The 11,602-nt window shown below is 46.8% G+C and overlaps 1 protein-coding gene across 4 annotated transcripts in view; it reads right to left on the bottom strand.

The window, feature by feature from the left end:
- Positions 1-11,602, bottom strand: part of RBM47 (RNA binding motif protein 47) — a 165,308-nt gene that overhangs the window by 2,987 nt on the left and 150,719 nt on the right. For 2 of the 4 annotated variants that reach the window (XM_080677179.1, XM_080677178.1), the window contains 3 exons: positions 7,705-8,864; positions 6,642-6,848; positions 3,602-3,798 (listed from right to left, as the gene is read on the bottom strand). In XM_080677179.1, coding sequence (XP_080533305.1) covers positions 3,602-3,798; positions 6,642-6,848; positions 7,705-8,833 — 1,533 coding nt within the window. In that variant the 5' untranslated portion in view covers positions 8,834-8,864. The remainder of the gene's footprint in view (positions 1-3,601; positions 3,799-6,641; positions 6,849-7,704; positions 8,865-11,602) is intronic. The other 2 variants (XM_080677180.1, XM_080677181.1) reach the window with 1 other exon arrangement.

Genomic DNA, 11,602 nt, shown 5'->3' with positions numbered 1-11,602 from the left:
TACCCACCATTCACTCCACCAGCATACGCCCAGGGAACTAGAGAAGGAAGTTGAGAATCCACCCTTCACTGAGTTGATGTCAGTAATTAAAAATTTCCTTAGCTCTGGCCGGTGTGGCTCAGTTGGTTCAGCGTTGTCCTGTGCACCAAAAGGTTGCTGGTTAGATTCCCGGTCAGGGCACATGCTGAGGTTGTGGGTTTGGTTCCTGGGGTGCTTACGGAGGCAACCGGTCGATGTTTCTCTCTCTCCCTTCCTCTCTCTAAAAGTCAATAAGAACATATTTTCCCCCTAAAACAGGGACCTAAAATACGTGCCAGCTGCCTCAATTCATACTTAACTGAAGAAATATGATATTTCAAAAACAAGGAGAAAGGACTGACAACTTTATGGAAAAAATTATGCAGACCCCCCGCAAAGGGGCAGCTTCGTAAGCTGTTCCTAAAAAATATCGACCATACACAATTTTCAACAAATGTAATGGTTTTAACCACCTAAGATGTAACACCACTATACATACAAATTGTTGTAGAAACTTACAAAAGGAACCCACTAACCTGGGAAGTTGGAGATAGTATCTCAGAAGTGGAGACACTGAGCTGGGTTTTGGAGGATAAGGGGGACATGAATCAGGAAAAATAAGCTACCTAGAGCTGCCTCGATGTAGCTGCCACCACCGATTGCAAAAGTCCCTGCTACTTCCTCCTCTCTACCTGAAAGTGTAACACACTATGTTTTCAGAGCAAATATGAGTAGAGAGGGCATACGGTGGTTCAGTACTTCCCCAAGTGTCAGCGACAGAGAAGGGGACTTTTGGTAAAATAAGACATACATTTAACAAAATATCTGGAGCACTTTCTCTCCCACAGGATGCTTTATAGCAAATGCTGCTACGGTCTCCGTGTCTTAATGCATCTACAAATAATTCAGGACATATGACGTGGAGAATTAAGTTTAAAACATTATTTCCTCCTGGATTTTTTATAAAGGAATATATTCCTTTACAAAATCTGCAAATCAGAGTGACAAAACTATGTTCAAAGAACTTCATAATCTAAGAGTCATTTTTGTAACTGTAACCAAAATAATAATTATACTAATGATACTAATAATAACTGAGAGATTGTGGTTTGCCAGACACTAGTCTAAGCGCCTTATTTGTATGACATATGGGATCATTACGACCACTAATGAAGCTGGTACTGGGATTACATGGAGAGGTTAGCATGTGCTAAGTGGCTTGCACAGGGAGGAACAGCTTTGGAGCGGTGGCACTGTGACTCCAGAGCCTGTACTTGAAAGCCTGCCTTCTATAACCTATAACAACAAACACCTCTTTGGCAACATTTTACAACTCGGGAGAGGAACTTTGGAACTGGGAAGACTGGTTCACAGCAAGACCCAAGCAATCTTTTCCCAATGTGTGGACATACATTTACTGACAAATGCACAAAGGAGGGTCATCGCAGGGGAAGTGACATCAGAGAGAAACCTTCCCAAATGCTACAGTCCAACCCAACACCTGGGCTCAGAAATGTGTTCTATCCACCAACCAGCAGTGTTTAAAATGCTCCTTGCTCTGCTGCGGTTTGGCAGAGAACACAGACGGGGTGAGGATGGAGCAACAACCCAGGTACATGCCCTTGACCGGGAATAGGCAGAGAAGCCAGGTCAAAGGCCAGAGAGGCAGGACACAGAGCACGTAGGTTTGAGGGACAGACCAAGGCCAGGCACACCCCAAGGAGCCATTCCCAGGTTAAAACAGTAAGTAGCACCAGGCATTCTGCAGAATACACTGAAGGAGGGAAAATTCTCCAAAGGATCAACTGATTGATGATTGTACAGTGAGCAAATTCTTAAGCAGAGACATCAAATAAAGACTCTGAAGGTGACATCCAGTGCAGAGTGACAAGAGACAGCAACAGCCTGCTAGTCAACACGCGTGTGAGGCCTGGAATCTGGGCCTGACCAGAGCCGATGCTACATGCCAAAGACAGAAGTTCACGCGTTTCTTAATAAAGAGGAATTAGAAATTATTACAGACATTCCACCAAGTATCGCTTGTAGGTTACTGTAGATATTCACAGTTCACAAGCAGTAATGACACTTGGCTGTCATTCTACAGTGTGAATCAGTGACACCTATTCCTTTTTTGGGCTGCAGCTTCCTGAGTTAGAGAACACTCGGTGACATATTGGTAGGTGAATGCACTTTCACCTTTCTGAATAGTGCGGTCCAGACTGGTGCTCAAGTGGGCAAATGCAAGCGAGCAGCATCCCACTTCGGCGCTCACAAGCCTGGCTGCTGCAGCATCACTGAGGAGCTTGTACAGAACGTGGATTCTAGAACCGCAGTGCAGTTCTGTGAATTGGAATCCTCTGAGGTTTGAGAATCTCTGTTCCCTGGGTAATTCTTATTCCATTAGATAAGAGACCCCAGGCCAGAGTATTTGTGCTTGTTGACCGGGCAGGCATTTCACTGCCTCACAAAGAATAGCTTAACAAGACTTTATTTTCTGATTGGATAAATGGCTGTCTCTCACTGTGCTATGCACTGAAGAGACAAAGAAATGCAAGATGTAGCCCTCGTCTGGAGGAGCCTAAGGATATTTATTCTATTGATTTTTAGAGAGAGTGGAAGGAAGTGGGGTGGGGAGGGAAGGAGGGAGGTAGGAGTGGGAGGGAGGGAAGAAAGAAGGGAGAGAGGGAGAGAGAGAAAGAGGGAGAGAGGGAGAGATTGGTTGCCTCCTGCACGTGCCCCAACGGGGGCCAGGGATTAAACCTGCAACCCAGGTACATGCCCTTGACCGGAAATAGTCAGTCTGAAGCTGTAACCACTGAGCAAAACCAGCCAGGGCTGGCGGAGCTTCATTTTAATTGGGGAGATGGAACATACTGACAGTCATATGCCAAGTAATGCTGTAGGTAATGAGACTTCCAAGGCCAGGTGGGTGGGGAAGATGCTGAAATGAGATGAGATGGAGGAAGCCGCACATAAGAACACTGTGTGCAAAGGTGGAGAAGAAGGGTGAAAGGTGAGGGTGGATTGGGAGAGATGTGGGAATAGTAGGATATGCTTGGAGGAGGTGATTACGCGCAGATTGTATAAGGTTTCACATACCTCTACCTCTACAGATATTTCTCTCTCCATGTACATACATGCTTATATATGTATACACATATACAAATGTACATATTTATACACAGCGAGGTTTAAAAACAAAATTCTTCATTGAACTGCAGTTAGGAATGTGAACCTGGGAACCATCTCCCTGACACTTGCACCTTAACAAAAAACATGAGTTAAAAATTATTGTGTCATAAAAAAAAAATAGTAAGCACAATATTGTGACACTAAAAAATTACACGGCATTTGTGTGTATTGCTTCCCATCTTTCACACAGTGGTAATAGTAGAGTAATGCAATTGTTATTGAAAATTGTTATGTCCTGTCATGGTTTATGTTAAACGTTTTTTCTGCCACCCGATTCCATAGTTCTAGCGGAGAGCTAGGCACACAATGAGCTCCCCTGCGGAGCAGTAAATGAATCCATGCAAAGGGAGGCCTCACACACCAAGTACAATGACTGCGGCAGGAACTGTACCTGGAAAGGCGGCGGCGTTGACACCGCAGGAATGACGGCGGCAGCGGCAGCGGCGGCAGCGGCGCTGGCTGGATCTGGCTGCACGGCGATGGGGCTGATCATGTGCTCCATTGCGTGGATTTTACCATCTTCAATCATTTTAGGAGCAGGAGCCGCCTGAAACATGGAATACTGGGCCCCAATGGCAGGGATGGCCACTGCAAGAGAAGTAAGAGGGAAACAGGTGCATCACTTTCTTGATGTTTTTAAAAACCAAGTTTGGCAGCCATGGGCTTCTCCCTGCTAACTTATGCTTTCTTAGTACAGGTGTGGCGGTGCTACCAAAGAAGGAGAGAGAGGAGGTGGCAGGTACCCGCGGCCCCGCCCCCGCCCCGCTGGCCTTTCGAAAGGAACCATGTGGGCATGGACGTAGGCTCCCAATCGATCATCACGGGGGGAAAGTCTAGGGTTAGGTTTCTGCACCGTTTCCCTGTTAGTTTCAGCTGCACGGGGGCTGTGCAAAGTAACTCTGGATTGAAAAATCTCATTTTGAATCTTACTCTTGATGTCCTACAGAGCAAGAAGGGGCCTTGTAACTGAGAAAATAGGATCAGAATAAGAAATGAGAACAGAGGCTGGAGGCCCCACGGGGTGAATAAGCCCCTTTCTCACTCAGTTCTCCCCTGATCAGACCTATGCCCTTTCACTTTCACCGCGTTCCACGAAGCAGGTGCTGTGGAGGGTTTCACTCTGAGCACTCAGAGCTCTGTGTACATCTTCCCCACCCTGTGTTTCAGATTTCAACATTACTGACTCAAGGAAAAATACATCATAAAAATAAAAAATTCCCTAATTTTCTAATGTCCACTCAATAGTGAAGCAGTAGTGACTTTTTTTTTTTTAATGGGACCTGCCAATTTGAAGAGGTGTTTCTGTGAGTAAAGCCCAACTCATTTCTCTGAGATGTAAACAGATAGGAGTTATCAAATGTCAGTGTATGATAAAGAGAGGTAAAAAGAAAAATATACTATCCCTGATTTGGGGGCATTTGTGCGAGTGCATGTGGGGTGTGTGTGTATGTGTGTGTGTTGAAAGGATAAGCAAGAATATGAAATGCATACACAAATATCCTTTCATTTATGGTCTTTCTCCAACAGTAGGTACATTTATTCTAATCAAAGCTGACTTAAGCCCTAGCTGGTTTGGCTCAATGGAAAGAGCGTCAGCCTGCGGACTGAGGGGTCCCAGGTTCGATTCCGGCCAAGGGCACATGCCCGGGTTGTGGGCTCGATCCCCAGTAGGGGGCGTGCAGGAGGCAGCCAATCAATGATTCTCTCTCATCATTGATGTTTCTCTCTCTCTCCCTCTCCTTTCCTCTCTAAAATCAATAAAAAAAAATTTTTTGAAAAAAAAAGCTGACTTAATATATAAGGTAAAGAACCAGATTTGACTGTAGGCTAAACATGGCATGGTCATTCAATAAAATCTACCTAAAGCTTTAAGCAAATCTTTCATTTGCCTTTCCAACCATATGGTCTTGTGCCAACACTTCATCACTGCCCTGGTGGCTCTCCTACCATGAGAAGTTCTCACTGTCTGGACTGAACAGAGATAGATGCGAAGGGGTGGGGGCTCAGAGAAGGTTGTAGTTTCAGCCACACTGGAGTTGTGCAGAGTAACTCTGGCTTGTTCTGGTTATCCGCCCACAGGAATTTCTACCTGGGGCCCCAGGACACGACTATGCCCTTAAAGATGGTTTAAAGAGTTCTCTTCTCTAGTTAAACCTTAGCTACTGCAGCTTGCCAACCGGAGCCCCTTTTCCAACAAGTAGACGTGGCGTGTCTCCAGGCTCGGTTTTATGGAGTTACAGAAAGACACAGGATCCGTTTTACAATGATTATGACATTAATGGCATTTATACGGAAAGCCAGTCTAAGGAGTCACTGAATTGCAGAAATTGCAGATTTTTTTCACAGGCCCAAACAAACAAAAACCAACAAATATACATACATCCCCCCTTCCAAAACAAAAACCCAAATCATAGCACTGAATTAAATTCAAAAGGAAGTTCTACTGGGAAAATGCTTTTAAGCCCTAGGTGGCCTACGCAAACCTTCTGCCCCAAACGAGCAGAGCCCTTGACTGTGTTAGCTAGAAGGACCAGAAGAAAATCAGAGTAGCTGAACTTCGAAGTGAGGGGTCTCTCCAAGAGCTCTTCAATCTACCCTCAGGGAAACCAGGAAGCGGGCAGGAGGAGGATCACCCCCATTACCCACTACTGGCTTTTTACAATGTTAATAGGGACTTTGTGCTGTGCTCACACAGTGGAGTTAAATAAAGTTCCTTGCAGGTTAGGGCCAGAAAGACCTGTCTCACCAATGGGCACAACACTGGCAAACTGGTTTGAGAGGCCTGGAGGTGAAGGCAAAGTTCAAGGTTCCTGGCTTGAATCACTTGAGCACCCCTACTCAATCTATTGATCCAGCGAGAGGAGGAAATGGGTGCAGGGAATTGGAATCCAGGCAATTAGCAACTGCCTTGTTCTCTTGTTCCCGGGACGTCCAGGCTGGTTAAGTCCATGAAAAGGGACAAGTAGTGCTAGTTGCTCCAGAAGGGGAATTTTCTACAACTCTCAGAATGGCAATAAGCTAGCTGCACCCTCTGGCTTCTGATGGCTAGAGTAGAAATCGGATTTAGTAAAGGAAAAGACAGTTTTTAGCTGATAGAAGATACAGAACAGCCTCATATTCTTCCATTACCTCCCACCTGCCCCCACAACTCTGCCGACTCAGTCATAGATTGAGAAAAAGCCTAACAATGGATGACACACATTTGAAAAACCCACTATTGGGAAGTTGGACTTGAGCATGGTCAAAACTAGACAGTCCTCTTAAATTCCAGGTTAAGAACAGTCAGGAGGCCACATTCTTTGCCTAATCTCTGGTTGCCTACAAGAGGAGAAACCCATGTGCATGAACCCGAGGTAGGCTTGGGGTCGCTTGCAAAGAGAGGGTTGGGATTTAGGCTGAACGGATGCAATCTCGCTCTCATTTATACTGACCTGCACCAGGTTTAATGGCAACTGGGTTGACAGTAGAGATTTCCAAATTCGGTACAAGTTCAAATCCTTTTTCTTGCTGCTTTCCTTTCCCTTCATGATATCGGCTATATATGCCACGGCCAGCAGAATATCCCCCGAGGTAGGAACCCCTGGGCCCTGGGGCTCTGTTGCCGGCTGCACCTCGACCCCGGCCTCTTATGCTGCCTGCTTATAATAACAACACAAAACATGGTGAGCAACCAACAGTGACAGCACAGGGGGCAGACCTTAACGCAAGGTGCTTAGCGTTTAGATGTTTGCCCCGGGTCTAAGTGGCAGGGGGGCTACACCTTTGCTGTTCAAGGAGCTGGTAAAGATGATTCCAACATTCCCCTGCAGCCTAGACTCCCATCCTAAGTATGCCTGCCGGATGCAAGAGACGAACTTGCAGGGCGAGTTCCTAGGATTGCCTGCCACTGTAACTTCAGTAGAGAAAAATGTCATAGATTGCAAAAAAGTGAGAACTGGAAGGGAACTGCTGGTTTATCTTCCTCATTTTATGCGTGAGAAAACCAGCCTAGGGAGGGGGGAGAGGCTGACTGAAGTCACAGAGCTAGTCAATCCAAGAGCAGGACCCAGAATCTTGGTATTCTGTTTCCTGATGGAGTGCTTGGTTTTACGGTACCTAGTCAAATGATCGAAAAACAAACAAACAAACAAACAAAAAAGCAAACCAACAACGTTGTGCCCTCTACCCCGCAACCTTCTAAAGACAGAATTTCACAAGCAGGTTTTAACCTGAGTACCTGGAGACTAGACCACAGCTAGGGGGATCCCAGAAAGGCAGCATGCAAGAGCTTGGATGCCCCCTGATTTTACTGCTCACTCCATACACAGGAAGCTTCTGCATGTCTCTCAATGCTATAGAGGTGAATTCCTTAAGTGCCAGCAAAGAACAGAACCCAGAAGGACATCCAAATGAGGGTGGGTAGGGGGTCAGCCTCCACCAGCTCGGTTACAGCCACAACACCGCCTAGCAGACAGGGCTCTGGGGGGCCTACCCAGGAGAACAGTCCCCACTAACCTTTCACGAAGTATTCCCTGTTGGGCCCGATGAGCGCGTTGTAGGGGTAGCCATAGTAGGCCAGCGTGTAGGGGTCGCACGAGTACACGTAGCTGGGCTGCTGCACGGCGGCCGCCTCGGCCGCGCCGCCGCCCTTGGCCGCCTTCTGGTAGCGCGAGTACTGCTCCTTGTCCACCGGCTTGGCCAGTGTCACCTCGAGGCACGAGCCCTCCAGCTCGGTGCCATTGAGGTGGTTCATGGCGTGCACGGCGTCCTCGCGGCTGGCGAAGTGCACGAAGGCGTAGTCGCGGATCTTCTTGACGCGCTCCACGCAGCCGGGGTTGAACTGGCCGAAGACCTTCTTGATGGTGTCCTCCGTGGTCTCGATCATGAGGTTTCGCACGTAGAGGATCTTCACGGTCTCCATCACGTCCTCGTCCACGTCGATCTCGGGCTCGGCCCAGTCCACGGCGATCTGGTGGCCCCAGAGCTGGATGCGGCCGGGCATGAGCTTGCGGCGCGCCATGGCCGCCGCCCGGTGGCTCTCGTACTCCACGAAGGCGAAGCCGCGGTTCTTCATCTTGTCGGCGGCGCTGGCGTAGACGATCACGTCCAGCACGCCCTCGGTGACCTTGGAGATCTCCTCCAGGATCTCCTCGCGCTTCTTCATCTTGGGGATGCCGCCGATGAAGAGGCGGCAGTTGTCGACGCTGCAGCACACGCCGAGCAGGCGGCCCGGGCGGATCTCGTAGTTGTTGAGCTCGCGCACGGCGCGCTTGGCCTCGGCCTTGTGGCAGTACATGACGAAGGCGTAGCCTCGGTTCTTGCCATCGAAGTCCATCATGAGGCGCAGCTCGTAGATGCGGCCCACCGTCTCGAACACCGGCACCAGCTCGTCCTCGTACACGTCGCGCGGGATCTTGCCCACGAAGACCTCGCAGCCGCGCTGCGGGTGTGCGCCCTCCCAGCCGGGCGGCGGGCCGCCGTACTTGCGCTGCCCGTTCTCCTGCACCATCGTGTAGCCCGTGCGCTCCAGCAGCGCCAGCAGCGCCGCCTCGTTGGGCGCGCCCGCCACGCCCTCGGGCACCCTGGCCGAGGACGCGGGGGCCGAGTCGCTGCTCATGGCTGCAGTGGAATCTTCTGCAGTCATAATGTCAGAGGCATCCACGGCTGCTGGAAACCTGGGGGAGGCAGAAGGAGGGGTGAGTGTGGCATCTGCACCGAGTGCAGCTAGAACCTGACTCCTCCCCCCCCATCTCCCCCCTCCCCCCTTTTTTTGAAGACATACAAGGCTCATGCTTAACCATCAGGTGGTTGTATGAGAAATAACATGGAGACCTGCTCTGGAAACACAGCAGCTCTAAAATAGTCTAATTAGTCGAGTGGTATTGCACGAAAAACCAGAAGTGACTCGGAAAAACATTCAGAATGAATGAGCAAGTACTTCCGCTTAATCAGCTTTGAAGGGAGAACCTGCTGTAATTGCCAGTGAAAACCTTACGCTCTTGCAGCAAATGGCAACATCTTTTGCTTAATTCCTGCACTGTCAACTCAGATCGATTTCCCTTCAGTGATAGCACTTCACCCACATTTATTTCTTTGGCAGACAAAGCCTCTTTCTTTTCTTTTAAAAATACAGTCTTTTTCAGTTGGGAATGGAAATAGAGCAATGTATTTACACTGTTAAGAAAAACTTTGAGGTGCTGTACAAGATAGATACAGAGCTGTGCGCTGAAGCTTTTCACAAGGAAGAATTGGACCAGTCAAATTGCCAAGGACTTGGCCGAGGAGCTGTGGTCAAGAGCGACTAACTGTGACTTTAATGGTGCCATTCAAGCAAAAGTCCTGGATTTAGAAATCAGTCCTCAGAGAGATTAAGCTCAAACCGGGAGACTTGTGAAGCAGCAACTACCTGGTAAGCCACACCATAGTTTTCAGAGCAGTGTCACATGCACTATCTTATTTGATCTTAATCGCCTTACATGGTAAGTGATATTATCATTAGTCCCAATTTGTCTGTGGGGAAGTAAGCTCAGAGAGGTTGAGTAAATTGCCCATTTCACATAGCAAGTAGCAGCTAGTACTGGGACTTGATGCCAAGTTGTCTGGCCTCAGATCTGTGTTCTTCTAAACCAGTGCTGTGCCCTGGCCAGCTTGGCTCAGTGGAGAGCGTCAGCCTGCAGACTGATGGGTTCCGGGTTTGATTCTGGCCAAGGGCACATGCCTGGGTTGTGGGCTCGATCCCCAGTAGGGGATGTTCAGGAGGCAGCCTATCAATGCTTCTCTCTCATCATTGATGTTTCTATCTCTCTCTCCTTCTCTTTTCCTCTCTGAAATTAATAAAGAAATATATATTAAAAAAAATAAACCAGTGCTATGCAATACAACTTTCTGTGGTGATGGAAAAGCTGCCACTAGCCACCTGTGGTTACTGAGCAATTAAAATGGGGCTAGCATGACTGATAAATTGAACTTATCATTATATTTAATTTTAACTAATTTAGAATTAAATAGAATTAAGTAATTTAGAATCATATATGATAGTACAGGTCTAAACTGTGCCACCTTCACTCATACAGCTCAGGGGTCTGTGGAAATTATATATATATATATATTCCTCACCTGAGGATATTTTTCCATTGATTTTTAGAGAGTGGAAGGGCGGAGAGACACAGAGAGAAACACTGATCTGAGAGAGACACATCGATTGGTTGCCTTTCACATGGGCCCGGACCAGGACTGGAGATTGACCTTGCAACCGAGGTATGTGCCCTTGACTGGAGTTGAACCTGAGACCCTTCAGTCCATGGGCTGATACTCTACCCACTGCGCCAAACCGGCTAGGGCATGATTTTATTTTTTATTGTTTTTCTCAGTAGAAATAATTTTAAATTATACAATAAAATTATCACTAGGAGCTGCATAGTGCGCTTTTGTAATTAAAAACTGTGATTGGCCTTTTGAAAAATGAAGTTATTTCATTTCTTGGACTATAAAAGTATTCAAGTAAATTTTATGGACAATTGAGAAAAGTAAGTAAGAAATCATTCCTAATTCTGCTACTCAATGATAGCTAAAATTAAACTTATCTTTTTTTAAGATAGTTTTTTTGGAGTGGGGTTTTTTTTGGCTTCTAGCAAATTTGTATCCTGCATTTTATAAGCATTCCTCCATGGTCTTAAAATGCTTGGTAAAAACATAAAAAATTAATGGCTGCTAAGGTTTCATCATTTAATAAGGACTGGGAGCATCATTAATTTTTTTTTAAATCTACCACTAGGAATTATATACAAGAGTATTAAGGGAAATTTGAAGGACAATTAAATCTATCTAAAGAAAAAACAAAACAAATTATAATGACACAACAGAAATCAGCATGGCTCAGTGATTGAGCGTCAACCCATGAACCAGGAGGTCACAGTTTAATTCTTAGTCAGGGCACATGCTTGAGTTTCGGGCTTTATCCCCAATGGGGGCGTGCAGGAGGCAACTGATTAATGATTCTCTCTCATCATTAATGTTTCTATCTCTTCCTCTCCCTTCTTTTCTGGGAAAAAAGGGAGGGAGTGAGGGAGGGAGGAAGGAATCTGAGCTATTTATTTGCCAGTTGGCCAAACCAATACTTTCCTGGTTTATTTGCTGTAGCATCTAGATCCAGTATAGTTTAGTGGGAGAAGTGTGGCCTCCCAAGCTGACTGCTTGCTTGTGTGTGAATCCCAGCTTTAACAGTTCCTAGCTGTTTGAGCTGGGGCAAGGATACTCAGCTGCTCCATGCCTCAGTTTCCTCATCTATAAAATGGGGATACTGATGATGGAATTAATATTAAGTTTAGAAGAGTGACAATATATACAAAGCACTTTGAATTGTGCTCAGAGCATTGCAAATGCTCAGGAAATGTCATTATTATCTTTCATCCAA

Source organism: Plecotus auritus (genome assembly GCF_963455305.1).
Source record: "Plecotus auritus genome assembly, chromosome: 1".
NCBI classification, from domain to species: Eukaryota; Metazoa; Chordata; class Mammalia; order Chiroptera; family Vespertilionidae; genus Plecotus; species Plecotus auritus.
The sequence above is the reverse complement of the archived record's forward strand: the minus strand, read 5'-3'. Positions and strand labels throughout refer to the sequence as shown.